At 36.2% G+C, this 20,413-nt stretch overlaps 3 protein-coding genes and 2 non-coding genes across 5 annotated transcripts; 2 read left to right on the top strand and 3 right to left on the bottom strand.

The window, feature by feature from the left end:
• Positions 1–133: 133 nt before the first annotated feature.
• LOC123421213 (ATP synthase subunit beta, chloroplastic) lies at positions 134–2,102 on the bottom strand. The gene has a single exon (XM_045107508.1). It carries the CDS (start codon positions 1,721–1,723, stop codon positions 227–229), a length of 1,497 nt encoding a protein of 498 aa, XP_044963443.1. The 5' UTR covers positions 1,724–2,102; the 3' UTR covers positions 134–226.
• A 91-nt stretch (positions 2,103–2,193) lies between these two features.
• Positions 2,194–4,049, top strand: LOC123421214 (ribulose bisphosphate carboxylase large chain). The gene has a single exon (XM_045107509.1). It carries the CDS (start codon positions 2,506–2,508, stop codon positions 3,943–3,945), a length of 1,440 nt encoding a protein of 479 aa, XP_044963444.1. The 5' UTR covers positions 2,194–2,505; the 3' UTR covers positions 3,946–4,049.
• Positions 4,050–12,156: 8,107 nt separating this feature from the next.
• On the bottom strand, positions 12,157–12,230 carry TRNAW-CCA. The gene has a single exon. It is a non-coding gene; the product is annotated as a tRNA-Trp (tRNA).
• A 139-nt stretch (positions 12,231–12,369) lies between these two features.
• Positions 12,370–12,443, bottom strand: TRNAP-UGG. Its single transcript has one exon. It is a non-coding gene; the product is annotated as a tRNA-Pro (tRNA).
• A 1,326-nt stretch (positions 12,444–13,769) lies between these two features.
• On the top strand, positions 13,770–19,929 carry LOC123421209 (30S ribosomal protein S18, chloroplastic). Its single transcript, XM_045107504.1, has one exon. The coding sequence runs from the start codon at positions 13,829–13,831 to the stop codon at positions 14,339–14,341; it is 513 nt and encodes a 170-aa protein (XP_044963439.1). The 5' UTR covers positions 13,770–13,828; the 3' UTR covers positions 14,342–19,929.
• The last annotated feature ends 484 nt before the right edge of the window (positions 19,930–20,413 follow it).

Below are 20,413 nucleotides of genomic sequence, written 5' to 3'. Positions count from 1 at the left end.
ATGATGATCTCATTATTAACTATTCTCGCAAAACCGCTCCACAGAACCGCCGTTAACCATTGGTCGTTGAGGAGGCGTATTCTCAAAGGACCCATATCTACTGCTGTGTTAATAGGGGCGTGGTTTGGTAATACGCCAATTTGGCCACTATTCGTGGATAAAATGATTTCTTTCACTTCACAATCCCAAATAATTCGCTTAGGAGTCAGTACATAAAGATTTAATTTCATTTCTGCGATTTGTTCTCCTCTTCTAAGGTTATAGCTTTCGTGCTAGCTTCATCGATGTTACCCACCAAATAAAAAGCCTGTTCAGGTAGGCCGTCTAATTCTCCGGAAAGGATTAGTTGAAATCCCCTAATAGTTTCCGCAAGAGCAACATACTTTCCTGGAGAACCAGTAAAAACTTCTGCCACAAAGAACGGTTGTGATAAGAAACGCTCAATTTTTCTTGCTCTTGCTACAGTTAAACGATCCTCTTCCGATAATTCATCCAAGCCAAGAATTGCGATAATGTCCTGAAGTTCTTTGTAACGTTGTAAAGTTTCCTTAACTCTTTGCGCAGTTTCATAATGTTCGTTGCCAACGATCCGAGGCTGTAACATAGTTGATGTTGAATCTAAAGGATCTACTGCTGGATAAATACCCTTGGAAGCTAATCCTCTGGAAAGTACGGTAGTAGCATCCAAATGTGCAAATGTTGTGGCAGGGGCAGGGTCGGTCAAATCGTCCGCAGGTACATAAACTGCTTGAATCGAAGTTATAGATCCCTTTTTAGTAGAAGCAATTCTTTCTTGCAAAGAACCCATTTCTGTACTAAGAGTAGGTTGATAACCCACTGCGGAGGGCATTCTCCCTAATAAAGCGGATACCTCTGATCCTGCTTGAACAAAACGAAAGATATTATCGATAAATAAAAGCACGTCTTGCTTATTAACATCTCGGAAATATTCTGCCATAGTTAGGGCAGTTAAACCAACTCTCATACGAGCTCCCGGTGGTTCATTCATTTGGCCATAGACTAGAGCTACCTTTGATTCTTCAATATTTTTTTCATTAATTACTCCGGATTCCTTCATTTCCATATAAAGATCATTTCCTTCACGAGTCCGTTCCCCTACTCCACCGAATACGGATACGCCCCCATGAGCTTTAGCAATGTTATTGATTAATTCCATGATCAGTACTGTTTTACCTACTCCAGCCCCCCCAAATAGTCCTATTTTTCCTCCACGTCGATAAGGAGCTAAAAGATCGACGACCTTAATACCTGTTTCAAAGATGGATAATTTCGTATCTAACTCGATAAAGGCAGGCGCAGATCTATGAATAGGGAACGTTGCACTACTATCTACAGGACCCAAATTGTCAACAGGCTCCCCAAGAACGTTGAAAATTCGTCCGAGAGTAGCTCCACCGACCGGAACACTGAGAGGAGCTCCCGTGTCAATCACTTCCATTCCTCTCATCAACCCGTCCGTAGCACTCATAGCTACAGCTCTAACTCGATTATTTCCTAATAATTGTTGTACCTCACAAGTCACATTAATTTGCTTATCGGCAGTGTCTCTACTCTGGACTACTAAAGCGTTATAAATATAAGGTAACTTGCCCGGGGGAAAAGTGACATCCAGCACGGGTCCAATAATTTGATCGATACGACCTGTACTTTTTTCTTCACTTGTGGAAACCCCGGGACGAGAAGTAGTAGGATTGGTTCTCATAATTATCACATAATTAAAAAAAAGGAATTTGTCGAAATTTTTCTTTTTTTATTGTTGAATAATGCCAAATCAAATCAAAAAAAATCCAAAAGTAAAAAGGAAATGAATTAGTTAATTCAATAAGAGAGAAAAGGGGACCAGGACTTGATTTCGTTGCCCAAGCGAATCCCATTCAATCGTTTACTCATGGAATGAGTCCGTTGGAAAGTTCAATCAATCTTTTTTTCATATACATTTTGCCTTTTGTGGAGGATCTGTGCCTACTCTACTTTCCTATCTAGGACTTCGATATACAAAATATATACTACTGTGAAGCATAGATTGCTGTCAACAAAGAATTTTATTAGTATTTAGTTAGGTATTTGCATTCCAAATAAGAAAAGAGACCTATTAAGAACTTGTAAAATAAGGATTAGGGATTAATTTGGGTTGCGCTATACCTATCAAAGAGTATACAATAATGATGGATTTGGTAAATCAAATCCATGGTTTAATAACGAACCGTGTTAACTTACCATAACAACAACTCAATTCCTATCGAATTCCTATAGTGGAATTCCTATAGGATAGAACATACACAGGGTGTACGCATTATATATGAATGAAACATATTCATTAACCTAAGCATGCCCTCAATTTTCTTTAATGAGTTGATATTATATTAATTGAATATCCTTTTTGTTTTACGAGATTTTTGCTAAAGTTTCATTTACGCCTAATTAACATCGAGTAGACCCTGTTATTGTGAGAATTCTTAATTCAAGAGTTGTAGGGAGGGACTTATGTCACCACAAACAGAAACTAAAGCAGGTGTTGGATTTCAAGCTGGTGTTAAAGATTATAAATTGACTTACTACACCCCAGAGTATGAAACTAAGGATACTGATATCTTGGCAGCATTCCGAGTAAGTCCTCAGCCTGGGGTTCCGCCCGAAGAAGCAGGGGCTGCAGTAGCTGCCGAATCTTCTACTGGTACATGGACAACTGTTTGGACTGATGGACTTACCAGTCTTGATCGTTACAAAGGACGATGCTATCACATCGAGCCTGTTGCTGGGGAAGACAGCCAATGGATCTGTTATGTAGCTTATCCATTAGACCTATTTGAGGAGGGTTCCGTTACTAACATGTTTACTTCCATTGTGGGTAACGTATTTGGGTTCAAAGCCCTACGTGCTCTACGTTTGGAGGATCTACGAATTCCCCCTACTTATTCAAAAACTTTCCAAGGCCCGCCTCATGGTATCCAAGTTGAAAGAGATAAGTTGAACAAGTATGGCCGTCCTTTATTGGGATGTACTATTAAACCAAAATTGGGATTATCCGCAAAAAATTATGGTAGAGCGTGTTATGAGTGTCTACGTGGTGGACTTGATTTTACCAAAGATGATGAAAACGTAAACTCACAACCATTTATGCGCTGGAGAGACCGTTTTGTCTTTTGTGCCGAAGCTATTTATAAATCACAGGCCGAAACCGGTGAAATCAAGGGGCATTACTTGAATGCGACTGCGGGTACATGTGAAGAAATGATTAAGAGAGCTGTATTTGCGAGAGAATTAGGGGTTCCTATTGTAATGCATGACTACTTAACCGGGGGATTCACCGCAAATACTACTTTGGCTCACTATTGCCGCGACAATGGCTTACTTCTTCACATTCACCGTGCAATGCATGCAGTTATTGATAGACAGAAAAATCATGGTATGCATTTCCGTGTATTAGCTAAAGCATTGCGTATGTCTGGGGGAGATCATATCCACTCCGGTACAGTAGTAGGTAAGTTAGAAGGGGAACGCGAAATGACTTTAGGTTTTGTTGATTTATTGCGCGATGATTTTATTGAAAAAGATCGTGCTCGCGGTATCTTTTTCACTCAGGACTGGGTATCCATGCCAGGTGTTATACCGGTAGCTTCAGGTGGTATTCATGTTTGGCATATGCCAGCTCTGACCGAAATCTTTGGGGACGATTCTGTATTACAATTTGGTGGAGGAACTTTAGGACATCCTTGGGGGAATGCACCTGGTGCAGCAGCTAATCGAGTGGCTTTAGAAGCTTGTGTACAAGCTCGTAACGAAGGGCGTGATCTTGCTCGCGAAGGTAATGAAATTATCCGAGCAGCTTGCAAATGGAGTCCTGAACTAGCCGCAGCTTGTGAAGTATGGAAGGCGATCAAATTCGAGTTCGAGCCGGTAGATACTATCGATAAGAAGGTCTAAAAAAAAATAAACGAAATAAAAAGAGAAAAAAATAAGTTATGAAATGCAGTAATTCTTCTTTATTCTTCTAATTGATTGCAATTAAACTCGGCTCAATCTTTTTTTTTATAAAAAAGATTGAGCCGAATAAAAATAGATCATGATATGATCATGAGACTTGACAAATCGAGATTCGTCTATTCTATATATCTAGAATATATATATATATTAAGGTATAATACAATAAAGAAATAAAAAGAAAATAATAAAATATAGTAGTATCATATGATAATGGAATCAAATACGCAGTATTTACAGAAAAAAGTCTTCGTTTATTGGGAAAGAATCAATATACTTTTAATGTCGAATCGGGATTCACTAAGACAGAAATAAAGCATTGGTTCAAACTCTTCTTTGGATTAAGGTGGTAGCTGTGAATAGCCATCGACTACCTGGAAAAGGTAGAAGAATAGGACCTATTCTGGGCCGTACAATGCATTACAGACGTATGATCATTACCCTTCAACCGGGTTATTCTATTCCACTTCTAGATAGAGAAAAAAACTAAAGGAGAATGAATGAAAAAAGACATAGTTTGGAAGTTAGACCTTTTTATAAGACTCTCTTTCAATTTCAAAAAAGAGGACGTTTGAAACTTTTAACAGGCGTAATCGTGAGTCAACATGCTAGAACTAGATAAGGAAGTTTTCTATAACCTTAATAAAAAGGATAAAAAGGTAGTTTTAGTTTATGACTCCGATCAAGAGCGAGAAATCCTTGATTTGGGATTGGACATAGAACCTGGACCCATCGGAGAGACGTTGAAAGGAGCGTATCCTGATGGTAAGAATTATACTTTCGTGGAAATACAGCGCTATAGACTTCAGTGTGGTAGAGTAGACGTTTTGTTCCTAATTTTTCTGGACCAAACCTCCGCTCCGACCCAACGATACAATGAATTTTTTCTGTTCATATTCATAAATAAAAAAGATTAGGAATCGCAATGCTACTATATGCGTCCAGAGCAGTATTTTGAATACTATTCTTCTATAATCCATTATTGCGCGGGGTCTTACTAACAGGACTTCGCGGCACAGGACGGGTCTTCGTCGAAAAGCTAACACCACCCGGCATTTTCATACCCTTTCTTTGGGTGGTATATCGCCTTTAAAAGTCTAAGAGGGTAGTAGGGGGGATCTTAAGAGGGTAGTAGGGGATCTTAAGAGGGTAGTAGGGGATCTATAGTAGGTAAGATAATTTGCCCTTTGATTTTGATTGAATATACTATTTTTCTGCCTTTACCACGCATTATTGTATGCGCTTCTAGAGAAGTATGTATGCAGGAAGTAAATTCTAGTCGCTTTCTTTTGAATCCAATTTCAAATTAGATTAGAAAGATAGAAAGGCCATGAGGATGGGAAAATAAAAAAAATCTTTTTAATTAGTTCTCCTTTTTTGGAATTTTCTTATTATCCTTATCATTTTTTTTACAGAATATTTTGCAAACTAAAAAAATACAATAGTCAATATTCCTTATAATAGATATACTTAATTATATCATAAGAATCTTAAGATATTTTTCGACTAGATAGAAATAGTAAATTTGAATTGAGACACCTATTCCATGACGGATTTAAACTTACCTTCTATTTTCGTGCCTTTAGTAGGCTTAGTATTTCCGGCAATTGCAATGACTTCTTTATTTCTTTATGTGCAAAAAAAAAAGATTGTCTAGTATTTTTTAGTGTAAGTAATATAATATGGTAGGGTATGTGACTTTTTCTACACACACTTTCTACACACAAATGAAAAACGGCTATGGATGCAGATATAGGCTACGAGCATAAATGCATGAATATGCAGAGCTTGGTATAGCGAGTTTTTTTTTATTTATTTTAATTGAATCAACGAATATTTTTTGAATAGAAAGTCAATGTATCTAACCTATTATTTCACAGGAGTACTAGTTGCTGAAGGCGATTTCAGAATCAAAAAAAGTAAAGGCAAAATTATTTAGCTTATTCTCTCAATTTCAATCGACCGCTGCTGGATTTAGTATATCTAATATGAATTGGCGATCAGAACACATATGGGTAGAACTTCTAAAAGGTTCTCGAAAAAGGAGTAATTTTTTCTGGGCCTGTATTCTTTTTCTAGGTTCACTAGGATTCTTATTGGTTGGGACTTCCAGTTATCTTGGTAAGAATATTATATCTATACTTCCATCTCAAGAAATTCTTTTTTTTCCGCAGGGGGTCGTGATGTCTTTCTACGGAATCGCAGGCCTATTCATTAGCTCCTACCTGTGGTGTACTATTTTGTGGAATGTAGGTAGTGGTTATGACCGATTCGATAGAAAAGAGGGAATAGTTTGCATTTTTCGTTGGGGATTCCCTGGAATAAAACGTCGCGTCTTCCTTCGATTCCTTATGCGGGATATCCAATCAATTAGAATTCAGGTTAAAGAGGGTCTTTATCCTCGTCGTATTCTTTATATGGAAATCCGGGGCCAGGGGATCATTCCCTTGACTCGTACTGATGATAAGTTTTTTACTCCACGAGAAATTGAACAAAAAGCTGCCGAATTGGCCTATTTCTTGCGCGTACCAATTGAAGTATTTTGAGGTATCTTTTTTGAACTGAATTGAATGAAGAAAAGATAAATTGGAAGAAGAAAAGTTTTCTCAACATGGGGAGGAAGTCCCTTCGAAATTGGATTTGTTATTGTAAGGGGATTTTTAAGTATTTATCTAAAGGAAGGAACAAACGAGGATAAGATAAAATTATTTTAAATTTTTTTTGTCGAAGTTAGATATATTGCATACTATTCTTCTCTTCCATTTTCACCCGAAAGGGCTTTTTTTATTCTATTTCACTATTTCATTCCATCTAGATCTAAGAAAGAACCCAATGCACTGAAATTCCACTAATATACAAAAAAGAAGAATAGATACAGGGTATCAAACCTATAGAGTTTTTGCTTCAAAGAAATAGAAATATCATGAAATAGAAATATCATCATATAGAGTCAGGGAATGGAATAGAGTCAGCGAATGAAGCATATTCATTAACAACTCCATTTACAGATCAAAAATGAAAAAAAAGAAAGCATTGCCTTCTTTACTATATCTTGTATTTATCGTACTTTTGCCTTGGGGGGTCTCTTCCTCATTTAACAAATGTCTGGAACTTTGGATTAAGAATTGGTGGAATACCAGGCAATCCGAAACTCTCTTAACTGATATTCAAGAGAAAAGGATTCTAGAAAGATTCATAGAATTAGAAGAACTTTCTCTCTTGGACGAGATGATAAAAGGGAAACTAAAGACACATGTACAAAAACCTCCTACAGGAATACACAAGGAAATAATACAATGGGTCAAAATAAATAATGAGGATCATCTCCATATCATTTTGCATTTCTCGACAAATATAATCTGTTTGGCTATTCTAAGTGGTTCTTTTTTTCTGGGTAAAGAGGAACTTGTCATTTTGAATTCTTGGGTTCAGGAATTCTTCTATAATTTAAATGACTCAATAAAAGCTTTTTTTATTCTTTTAGTTACTGATTTTTTTGTTGGATTTCACTCCACCCGTGGTTGGGAACTAGTAATTCGTTGGGTCTATAACGATTTTGGATGGGCTCCTAATGAGCTTATTTTCACTATTTTTGTTTGTAGTTTTCCAGTAATTCTAGATACATGTTTGAAATTTTGGGTCTTTTTTTGTTTAAACCGTCTATCTCCTTCGCTTGTAGTCATTTATCATTCAATTAGTGAAGCATAAATTCATTTGATCTCCCGATATTAATATTAATCAAATTAGCATCTTTCTTTAGAAAGAAAGCCCTTTTCCATTTTACCAAAATTCTTTCTATTTATACCTGCTTTAAGGTATTCATCATTGCAGTACAACTGTTGCAGTAGAATGCCAACAAATTCGTGTATAGGGAACTAGATTAGCTTAGCTACCTATCTAATTTATTGTAGAAATTCTGGGATCTGTGATTGGACATGGAAAATAGAAATACTTTTTCTTGGGTAAAGGAACAGATAACTCGATCGATTTCTGTATCGATCATGATATACGTAATAACTCGGACATCTATTTCAAATGCATATCCCATTTTTGCGCAGCAGGGTTATGAAAACCCACGAGAAGCAACTGGGCGAATTGTATGTGCCAATTGCCATTTAGCTAGCAAGCCCGTCGATATTGAAGTTCCCCAAGCTGTGCTTCCCGATACTGTATTTGAAGCAGTTCTTCGAATTCCTTATGATATGCAATTGAAACAAGTTCTTGCTAATGGAAAAAAGGGAGGGTTGAATGTAGGTGCTGTTCTTATTTTGCCCGAGGGATTTGAATTAGCGCCGCCCGACCGTATTTCCCCTGAGTTAAAAGAAAAGATAGGAAATCTTGCTTTTCAGAGTTATCGTCCCGATAAAAAAAATATTCTTGTGATAGGCCCTGTTCCCGGTAAGAAATATAGTGAAATTGTCTTTCCCATTCTTTCCCCTGATCCTGCTACGAAGAAAGATGCTCATTTCTTAAAATATCCTATATATGTAGGGGGAAACCGAGGAAGAGGACAGATCTATCCTGATGGTAGCAAGAGTAACAATACAGTCTATAATGCTACGTCAACAGGTATAGTAAGAAAAATACTACGTAAAGAAAAAGGGGGGTATGAAATATCCATAGTTGATGCATCAGATGGACGCCAAGTGATTGATATTATACCTCCCGGACCAGAACTTCTTGTTTCAGAGGGGGAATCCATCAAGATTGATCAACCATTAACAAGCAATCCTAATGTGGGAGGTTTTGGTCAGGGGGACGCAGAAATCGTGCTTCAGGATCCATTACGTGTCCAAGGCCTTTTGTTCTTCTTCGCATCCGTTATTTTGGCACAAGTTTTTTTGGTTCTCAAAAAGAAACAGTTTGAAAAGGTTCAATTGTACGAAATGAATTTCTAGGTCCCGGAATTTCTTACCATCAAGTTGGTAAAAAGCCTCGATTTATTGGCAATTGCTAGAATTATCTATGATCTTTTTTGGAAATCCTTTTTTTGTTTAGACTTTTTTTTGTTTACGAGATGTCTGGAATTCCTTATTTATATCTCATGCAAAAGAAGAGAATCCAAGGCAAAGGCGAGAACAATAAAATTTAAATTTCTTTCGAGGGATTGCAGGTCTTCTTAATCGTCTATTCGGCACAAGAAAAAGGCTTTTTCTTGTGCCGATTCTTCTTGTATCAAAATAAGAATCCTTTTTCTTCCTAATTCGTCAAAGATTACTTTACTATTTCTTCTTTATTCGGGTCTGTCTCTTGGGCCTCTTTTTCTTTTGCTTAGGTTTAGCCGAGGTAGTGGACAAACAGAGGGGAAGAAAATATGGCGGGGGACAAATTTCTTGTGATTGTAAGCAAATAGAATTGCTTGGCTTGTTTAATTAAGTTTAACTTCAAACTTACAGAAATTTTGCAAAAAAAAGTAAACTCTTCCATTGAAGGTTTTTTTTTTATTTTTAGGCTAGTTGAATAGTTTTGATTAAGGTTTTATTAGTTTATTACTCGAAACTAAATCAAGGATTTTCAGGATACTTCCTTTGTGGAATAAGATATTGGATCCTCGAGTGATCTCTTTTTCTTGTTGCTTCATAAGAGTGAATCGAATAGATTCAATTCGCGTTATAAGAGTAAAAATTCCGCGGGTCCTTTCCGCTCTAATCAGATAAAGGGGGTAAGGACCCGCTAAGCTCCTACTTTTTCATGTTTACAATCTGGTCCCTCCGATTACTATAGAGATGAACCCAATCCAGAATATGAACCATAAAAGAAAACACCTACTAAACCAATCACAGGAATACCAGCTACAGTACCTATCAGCCAAAGAGGAATTCTTCCAGTAGTATCGGCCATTTCCCCTACTTTCCTCCACATTTTATCAATTGGTCATGCTAGAGACAAAAACAGTCATGGGTAGTTATAAGGATGGTATCTTTCCAAATGGGATAAGAGAATTCTTATTAGTCTCTTTCTTTCTCTCAATTGAAGAAGTAATTGGAAAATAAAACAGCAAGTACAAAAATGAGTAATAAACCCCAGTATAGACTGGTACGATTCAATTCAACATTTTGTTCATTCGGGTTTGATTGTGTCATAGTTCTATAGTTGGAATTTGGTTTATCGTTGGATGAACTGCATTGCTGATATTGATCCCAAGAAAAAAACAGTAGGTACAGCTAGTCCGTGAATAGCCAGCCATCGCACTGTAAAAATAGGATAGGTTCGATCTATGGTCATTGAGGGCCTCCTAAAAGGATCTACTAAATTCATCGAGTTGTTCTAAAGAATCAAAACGGTCGGTTATTAACGGAATTCCTTGTCGGCTTTCCGTGAAATATTCGTTTGGCCTAGGACTTCCAAACACGTCATAAGCTAAACCCGTACTGACAAATAACCAACCCGCAATGAATAGGGAAGGTATAGTAATGCTATGAATAACCCAGTATCGAATACTGGTAATAATATCAGCAAAAGAACGTTCTCCCGTGCTTCCAGACATGCTGAACTCCCAAAATTTTTGTACATTCAAAAAAGGAATTGATTCCGTAAAAGATGGGATCAACCAGTAAATAGAAAATTACTGATATTTCATCCTTGTGAGATTGTCAATTTTGTACCAAAGGTGTATTTTGAGTATACCGAATTAGTATAGCTATCCTTCCTATGGCACAGCAATCTGGTTTTGCCTGGTTCCGAAACATAATTACTTTTTTTTGTCTATAGGTAAGCTATATGTTATTCAAGGCGTCAATAGAAAACCCCTTTTTTGTAGGTTCTATTTATTTTCCTTGGCTTCGGAATAATAGAGTAATTCGGAATAGCAGCCAAAATCTTGGGAAAATCTAAGTTAATGATCAATAGGTTTGGATAAATAATTTAGGAAGGATATTCTCATACTGACACAATACAAGGACAAGTATATATATGTGAAATTTATCCTTTCATAATTCGTAATTAATCCTTGTCTTGTTTGTTGGATTAGGTCTAACTTTCTTGACCAAACTGCGAGCGTGGAACTTTACGAGATGAAATAGGGAAAGACAGAAGATAGAATAGAACTTAAAAGGATAATTGAAGTGACTCGTCTTCGAATCTACTTTGGTTGGAGTTCGAAAAAGGAATAAAAATAAAGTAAATTCAAGGAAGAGCTTTCTTTTTTTTTTAACAGACCCTCGGGAGGTCGTGGAATGCTTTTCTTCTCCTCTTATTCCATATAGAATACAATCAGTTAAAATTAAAATAAGAAGGAATAGGGGAATATTCGATCGTTCAGTCCAAAAAGAGGGTCCTATTGAAAAAGAAATTATCCAAAATAGAAAGAAGTTTTTTTTTCAAATTCAATTGTTTATTTATCTCTTATTCCGAAATTTCCCTGAAAATCCAATTTCATTTTTTCATTCAATGGGGTTATATGATCTAGTTCTTAATATTATTACTTTACTCAATTGAAAAATTCCATAACAAATCTCTTGATTCGAAATTAGGGACTCATGTATCATCTGATGAATCCACTTTCTTTTACACTTCTGTATCTCACTCTATCTTGTTTTTTAGTATTATCTAAAATAACTGATGAATTATGAATTTTCCATAACTTAGGTAAATGCTTTACCAACATATGTAGTGTAGTAAAAAAAAATAAATGGAATTTAACTCTTTCATGCTTACTTTAACTAGTTATTTCGGTTTTCTACTGGCTGCTTTAACTATAACCCCAGCTCTATTTATTGGCTTGAACAAGATACGTCTTATTTGAATTGACTGAATAATAATAATTCAGAAAAGCAAAATCTTTCTTTGGGATTCCTGATATTCTACGACTCTTTTCCAGACTAATTAGGAATTCTTTTCTTGGTCATTGAGATTCGTGGATAATTTAGAGTACTATTTAGGGATAGATCGTACCTCTTTTTTTATCCCCCCGAACAAATCGAAATGATTGAAGTTTTTCTATTTGGAATCGTCTTAGGCCTAATTCCTATTACTTTAGCGGGATTATTCGTGACTGCGTATTTGCAATACAGGCGTGGGGATCAGTTGGATCTTTGATTGAGTCATTTTTTTTTTTTTATTGACCTCCTCTCTGGTCTGGAGGAGGTCAAATTGGAGTTACAATTCAATTTTGTTAAATTATTTTACTCTGCTTCGACATAAGATAGATGGAATCACGCTCTGTAGGATTTGAACCTACGACATCGGGTTTTGGAGACCCGCGTTCTACCGAACTGAACTAAGAGCGCTTTCATTCATTCAAAAAGAAAATCTTTTTCTATTCCTAATGTATCTCACGTACGTATAGTCTCCACAAATTCCAGTTATACCCACTTTACTTTAATTGATCTCGTTGCTACTGCCTATAAAGAAGAAAGAAGTAATAGGTAGGGATGACAGGATTTGAACCTGTGACATTTTGTACCCAAAACAAACGCGCTACCAAGCTGCGCTACATCCCTTTTCCAAATTAAATTGTTGTGCAATGCCATTGTACACAATTCCTGTCTTCTTTTCCACATCATAATTTTCTTATTCTTTCTCTATCTATATATAGAACCCTCGTGTCATTTCTTCTTTTTGGTCTCATATAATTAAGGAATTATATACAGCTAAAATCCAATAGAATTTCGCCTATAAAAGAAAGATTACTTTTCCTTGATAATATATAGGAAGAAGGGGTCATCTTTTTATTTTTTAGGGATAGGACAATTTCGGAAAATTTCGTCGATTATGGTTCAGTTTATATATAGCATAAGTTTATGATCATATATGTATTCCAACAAGGAAGGAGGATTTTCAATGCGGGATATAAAAACATATCTCTCTGTAGCACCCGTGCTAAGTACTCTATGGTTTGGTGCTTTAGCAGGTTTATTGATAGAAATTAATCGTTTATTCCCGGATGCTTTGTCATTCCCTTTTTTTTAATTCTAGTTATTGCTATGGGAGGGATAGATTTCTTCGTGATATGACAAAATTTTATCTTATCCTTTTCAATCTTTTTTTAGTATCGGAAGGAAAAAGAAAGAAAAGATGGATTGGGTTGAACCTCAGAGTCATTAAAAATTTGGTAAACCCTATTTTTAAAAATAGAAATTCAATTTAAAGGGGTACCCAAGCTAAATCAGGCCTCAGAAATCAGAGCATAGAAAAAGGCGGGGCTGACTAATTAAATGAAAGGATTTCGAACCAAAATCTTTGCTAATTCGACAAGGATTGTATTCTTTAATTATTTCTCTATTTTTTATTACTTAATTTAAGAATAAAAAAAAATTATTCTAATGAATTTTATTCTTCTTCTTCGGATTCAAAATAGAAGAATAAAAGAATAAGTAGAAGAATTAAATTAAGTCAATCCAAAAGGAAAAGGAGGTTCATGGCCAAGGGAAAAGATGTTAGAATCAGAGTTATTTTGGAATGCATCAGTTGTGTTCGAAAAGGTGCCAATGAGGAATCGACGGGGATTTCTAGATATAGTACTCAAAAGAATCGCCACAATACACCCGGACAATTAGAATTCAAAAAATTTTGTCGTTATTGTCGCAAGCATACGACTCATCACGAAATAAAGAAATAGGAACATCGTGTATTCGATCTTTCCAAACAACAGAAAGAGTAAGAACTTCATATTTTATATATAAATAAAACATAGTATAGAATACAAAATACAAATCAACTCATCTGATTTCCGGTCGATATTATTTCATATGTATAGAGGGTATTCATATACTATAAATATGAATCAAATAAGATATGGATCAAAGAAAAACTACTTCTTCTGGATCCTAAATTAATAAAATAAAGAAGTGCATTTTCCAATTTTAAATTAAATAAGGAATAAATCATGTATACATCTAAACAACCTTTTCTTAAATCTAAGCAACCCTTTAGTAAATCCAAGCAAACTTTTAATAAATCCAAGCAACCCTTTCGTAAATCCAAGCAAACTTTTCGTAAATTCAAACAACCTTTTCGTAAATCTAAACAACCTTTTCGTAGGCGTCCCCGGATTGGCCCGGGAGATCGAATTGATTATAGAAACATGAGTTTAATTAATAGATTTATTAGTGAACAAGGAAAAATATTATCGAGACGAATAAATAGATTAACCTTGAAACAACAACGATTAATTACTCTTGCTATAAAACAGGCTCGTATTTTATCTTTTTTACCGTTTCGTAACTATGAGAACGAAAAACAATTTCAAGCCCAGTCAATTTCAATAATTACAGGTTCTAGACCCAGAAAAAATAGACATATTCCTCAATTAACGCAAAAGTACAATTCCAATCGAAACTTAAGAAACTACAACCAAAATTTAAGAAACAACAACCGGAACTTAAGTTCCGATTGTTGATGTTTTATTCGAATTCGCAAGGGCCAGACCTATATATATTATAAAGAAAGTAATCCAGCTCGTCGATTCCTACCACTTAATCTTAATTTATTGTATCTTCCCGGAGTTCCCTCTCCGGGAATTCATCTTTTATTATTCCAGTATATTACTTTATTTATACCTTTAATTGATGATCTTTATTTTATTGGAAATCGTGTAAAGATTATTTGGATTTGATACAGCTACTTGTGCAAGCATTTTACGATTAAGAATCAATTTCTTCTTGTACAGGTTGTGTATTAATTTACTATAACTATCGAATACTTTATATACCCGCGTTGCTGCGTTTATCCGAGTGATCCACAAACGACGAAAATCCCTCTTTTGCCTACCTCTATCTCGATGAGAGGAAACAAAAGCTCTTTTTACTTGTTGGGTAATCATTCGATTAAGTCTTAAATGAGCCCCTCTAAAGTTTGAGGCAAATGAACGCATTTTTGTTCGTCGTCTCCGGGCTATATATCCTCGCGGAACTCTGGTCATTGAATCAAATTAACCTTAATGAATAACTAATGATTTCTCTTCTTTTAGCCACCCTTTTTCTCATTAATAACAAAACTAATTATTCCGATATATAAAATATTAATTCCAATGGCTTTTGCTATAGTAACCTTCCCAACCACGATTTTTTATTCCACTCCGTTCAGTTATTTCTATACGAAATAACAAATTCATTCTAAATAATACTAAAAAAAATAGTGGGTTCCATCGTTTCTATGGTTCCCTTTTAAACGGTGAGGCCCTCTCTATACACCGGAGCCCTTTCTTTCATCAAAAAGTATTACGAACTTGTATAGTTCACATTCTTTGGCTCTACCTATCCATTATAGAGTAAATAGCTCTTTTCACAATAAGAGTTATCCATACAGTGACGGTATTTAATTATGAAAGTTGGCTAAGTAGCTGACCCTGTTAGTCCGTTCTTTATAAGATAAAAGAGCATAAGCCTTTTTCTTTTTATTACTATTTCCTCCGCTTAATGGATAACCATTTGCTACCAATGGGAGAATTGCTTCTTATTTCCAAATTTAGATAATTCGATTTGCACCAAAGGAAACCAGAAATTCCATATACCATAGAAATCTAGGATAGAGAAGCTATATCCTATTCATTGGTACTAATCAGGGATACTTCAAATTTTTTTTATATTTGTTTGAAGTCATGATCTGAACGAGTCGCACATACACCCTAGCACATGTTCCTCGACGCTGAGGGCATCCTTTAAGCGCAGCCGTTTTTCTAGCATTTCGTATTGGCTGTCTTGCGTTTCTAATAAGTTGTTTAACCGTTGGCATGTTGTATGTATATAGAAAAAAATGGATTGGTTTAGATCCATCTTAACCTGATGATTGCTCATCATGAAGTCTTTCTATTTTCTATTAAATCGAGGAAAACACGAATTTAGCTGTGAAATAACTTTACAAGAAATCCGGACACTACCAATCCTTAAACATTTCCGGAAACCACACTGGATCAGTATCGCAGTGCTTGTCAATCATTTCATCCCCTACAATATCGACAAGTCCATAAGCTTTGGCTTCGTCTGCTGACATAAAAACATCCCTTTCCATGTCTTCGGATACAACCCAAAAAGGCTTGCCTGTTCTTAGTGCATAAACCCTTGTGATCATTTCGCGAACTTTGTGTAACTCTTCTACTTCTAGTAAAAATTCTGGTGTCCTTGCCCGATAATAAGCACTAGCAGGTTGGTGAAGCATAATCCTCGCGTGAGGGAATGCTATACGCTTGGCGGGTTCTCCTCCAAGCAGAATGAAGGACGCCATGGACGCGGCTATTCCGAGGCATATTGTATATATATCTGGTGTCACCGTTTGCATCGTATCAAAAATAGCCATTCCTGAGATTAGCCAACCGCCTGGGGAGTTTATAAACAAAAAAATATCACTAATTCCATCTTCTATACTCAGATATACCATGAGACCTGTAATATGATTCGTGATCTCGCAACGAATCTCTTGACCTAAAAAAAGTGTCCTTTCTCGATACATAACATTGTATAAGTCAACCCAAGTCGCTTCTTCATCTCCAGGAATCCGGTAAGGTACTTTTGGAACACCAATGGGCATATTAGATTAATATTATTAAATTTAAGTAAGAAACACTTTAATATGGAAACGTAAGAATGGAACAGAAAGAAAGAATCTGCAGTTTATTGTCTTAATTTTTATTCTTATTCTATTCTATTTTATTCTTATTCTATTCTATATGAATACTATAGATTCTATTAATACATAGATGGAAAGGTTATACATATAAGAAAGGTAAGACAGATTGAATAAAGAAAAAGGAATGGGTGATTCGAATGCTAAACAAAGAGGGGTAGCGATCTATTCTTCGTTTTTTCCAAATTGGCCAAGTTACCCATTGCATATTGGCACTTATCGAGTATAGAATAGATCTGCTTCTCTTTCTTCTTATGAACAGAATTGGCTTCTTATTTTTAATGGAATGAAATAAATATTCGCGCTTTCTGACACAGAATCCCCTAGAAGGGTTAGGTACAATGGATAATCTTTTTCAATGCGATAAAATAAAGCGACATCGTGTCTATTTTTCTTTGCTAAAGGGGTATTTCCATGGGTTTGCCTTGGTATCGTGTTCATACTGTCGTATTGAATGATCCGGGTCGATTGCTTGCGGTGCATATAATGCACACAGCTCTAGTTTCTGGTTGGGCTGGCTCAATGGCTTTATACGAATTAGCAGTTTTTGATCCCTCTGATCCTGTTCTGGATCCAATGTGGAGACAAGGTATGTTCGTAATTCCCTTCATGACTCGTTTAGGAATAACGGATTCGTGGGGTGGTTGGAGTATTTCAGGAGGAACTGTAACAAATCCGGGTATTTGGAGTTATGAAGGTGTGGCAGCTACGCATATTGTGTTTTCTGGCTTGTGTTTCTTGGCAGCGATCTGGCATTGGGTATATTGGGACCTAGAAATATTCTCTGATGAGCGGACGGGAAAACCCTCTTTGGATTTGCCCAAGATCTTTGGAATTCATTTATTTCTTGCAGGGGTGGCTTGCTTTGGCTTTGGGGCATTTCATGTAACGGGTTTGTATGGTCCTGGGATATGGGTATCCGATCCTTATGGACTAACTGGAAAAGTACAAGCTGTAAATCCAGCGTGGGGTGCAGAAGGTTTTGATCCTTTTGTTCCGGGGGGAATAGCTTCTCATCATATTGCTGCGGGTACATTGGGTATATTAGCGGGCTTATTCCATCTTAGTGTCCGTCCGCCTCAACGTCTATATAAAGGATTACGTATGGGCAATATTGAAACTGTACTTTCCAGTAGTATCGCTGCTGTTTTTTTTGCAGCTTTCGTAGTTGCTGGAACTATGTGGTATGGGTCAGCAACGACCCCAATCGAATTATTTGGGCCTACTCGTTATCAGTGGGATCAGGGATACTTTCAGCAAGAAATATATCGAAGAGTTAGCAATGGTTTAGCCGAAAATCTTAGTTTATCAGAAGCTTGGTCTAAAATTCCCGAAAAATTAGCCTTTTATGATTATATTGGTAATAATCCGGCAAAAGGGGGATTATTCAGAGCGGGCTCAATGGACAATGGGGATGGAATAGCTGTTGGATGGTTAGGACATCCCGTCTTTAGAGATAAAGAAGGACGTGAGCTTTTTGTACGCCGTATGCCTACTTTTTTTGAAACATTTCCGGTTGTTTTGGTAGATGAGGAGGGAATTGTTAGAGCGGACGTTCCTTTTAGAAGAGCAGAATCCAAATATAGTGTTGAACAAGTAGGCGTAACGGTGGAGTTCTATGGTGGCGAACTTAATGGAGTAAATTATTCTGATCCTGCTACTGTAAAAAAATATGCGAGGCGTTCTCAATTAGGGGAAATTTTTGAATTAGACCGGGCTACTTTGAAATCCGATGGTGTTTTTCGCAGCAGTCCAAGGGGTTGGTTCACTTTTGGTCATGCTACCTTTGCTTTGCTCTTCTTTTTCGGACACATTTGGCATGGCGCTAGAACATTGTTCCGAGATGTTTTTGCTGGTATTGATCCAGATTTGGATGCTCAAGTGGAATTTGGAACATTCCAAAAAGTGGGAGATCCAACTACAAAGAAACAGGCAGTCTGATACACATTGTTATGGTATCTTTCACCTCTCTTTTTTGATTTGACATCTCCCATCCTTTCTTTGACTCTTTTTCTTTCTTTATATGGGAAATTCTCCCAAATGACAAATGAATAGGTGTGGAAGTTATAATTGTAAATAAACCACGATCGAATCTATGGAAGCATTGGTTTATACGTTCCTTTTAGTTTCGACTTTAGGGATAATTTTTTTCGCTATCTTCTTCCGAGAACCACCTAAGGTTCCACCAACTCCAACTAAAAGAATAAAATAATTTCATTTAAGTAAGAAGTCTCCCAGATAGGGGGACTTCTTACTTAAATTAGTCTCCGTGTTCTTCGAATGGATCTCTTAATTGTTGAGAGGGTTGCCCAAACGCGGTATATAAGGCATACCCAGTAAAGCTTACAAGTAAACCAGATATGGAGATGGCGACTAAAGTTGCTGTTTCCATTTTTATAGAATTTCAAGATTACAATGGATCTACGAAAAGATCGTGTATTTACAACTACAACGGAATAGTATACAAAGTCAACACCAATGATTAAATATAATTTATGGCTACACAAACCGTTGAAGATAGTTCTAAACCTAGGCCAAAACGAACTGGTGCAGGTAGTTTACTGAAACCCTTGAATTCGGAATATGGGAAAGTCGCCCCGGGTTGGGGGACTACTCCTTTTATGGGGGTCGCAATGGCTTTATTCGCTATATTCCTATCTATCATTTTAGAAATTTATAATTCTTCCATTTTACTGGATGGAATTTTAACCAATTAGGTTTCTACTAACTAAAACTAGGAAGTCAGAGTTTTTCCATCCAAAAAAGCCTTTCTAGTTTAAGCTCTACATTTCTAGATATTATGGTAGTTCGACCGCGGAATTTTTTTGTTTCGGTATCTCTGGAATATGAGTGTGTGACTTGTTAGAATTGATCCTATTGATAATACATAGAAAGGGCCTGTTATCTCTATCAAGATGATTCTAATTCGTCAGATATTATTTATTCTAGTATCTGGAACACGAAATAGATAGAGTGGATCAAAAAAAATGGAACTATGATTCATACTCACTATTAAGACCTCGCAACCAGACTGAAAAATTCAAGTAGTTCTTAAATAAAAATAAAAAAGAAATTTTCTTCCTTACAATTTTGTTTGCCCAAAAGACAACTTTTTTTCTATCGATTTTGTCGAGTCATTACACTGATTCAATTTCAATAAATGATTATCAAGCGGTTCTTATTCGAAGAACCCTTGCCTTTTGTTTAGCTTGAGACTAAATCATCGTGGCTCTAGTATGAATCTAAGGTTTTAATTGAACTGATTCATAGGATCACAACAAGATAATTTCTATATTACGCATAAAAAAAAATCCAAAATAGGGAAGAGAAAAGTCAAGAAGCCTCTAATGACCAACATAAGGGAAAGGAAGAAAGAAAGACGCGCCAACTTGAGATTTTTTGGCATTATCATCACAAAGAAGATATTCCGGATTTTTTTTATTTGCTATCTTCAAGGCAAATCGACCCGATTCAGTGGCTGATGAAGTTTTGAACCTTTTTTCTAATATTCGTTGAAAATTTGTGTGTTTCTGCTTGAGCCGTACGAGATGAAATTTTCATATACGGCTCTTAGAGGGGGGCGTGGGTTAGTTACCTATCTCAATAAAGTATATGATTGGTTTGAGGAACGTCTTGAGATTCAGGCAATTGCGGATGATATAACTAGTAAATATGTTCCTCCCCATGTCAACATATTTTATTGTTTAGGGGGAATTACACTTACTTGTTTTCTAGTACAAGTCGCTACCGGTTTTGCTATGACTTTTTACTACCGACCAACCGTTACAGAGGCTTTTTCCTCGGTTCAATACATAATGACCGAGGCCAACTTTGGTTGGTTAATCCGATC

The sequence above is a fragment of the Hordeum vulgare genome, unplaced genomic scaffold, assembly GCF_904849725.1.
Source record: "Hordeum vulgare subsp. vulgare unplaced genomic scaffold, MorexV3_pseudomolecules_assembly, whole genome shotgun sequence".
NCBI classification, from domain to species: domain Eukaryota; kingdom Viridiplantae; phylum Streptophyta; class Magnoliopsida; order Poales; family Poaceae; genus Hordeum; species Hordeum vulgare.
Note: the sequence above shows the minus strand (reverse complement) of the source record. Positions and strands in the feature narration are given on the sequence as shown.

Bases quoted from the DNA above. Each gene is read 5' to 3' on its own strand.
- LOC123421209 (XM_045107504.1), top strand. From the start codon at position 13,829: ATGTATACATCTAAACAACCTTTTCTTAAATCTAAGCAACCCTTTAGT.
- LOC123421214 (XM_045107509.1), top strand. From the start codon at position 2,506: ATGTCACCACAAACAGAAACTAAAGCAGGTGTTGGATTTCAAGCTGGT.
- LOC123421213 (XM_045107508.1), bottom strand. From the start codon at position 1,723: ATGAGAACCAATCCTACTACTTCTCGTCCCGGGGTTTCCACAAGTGAA.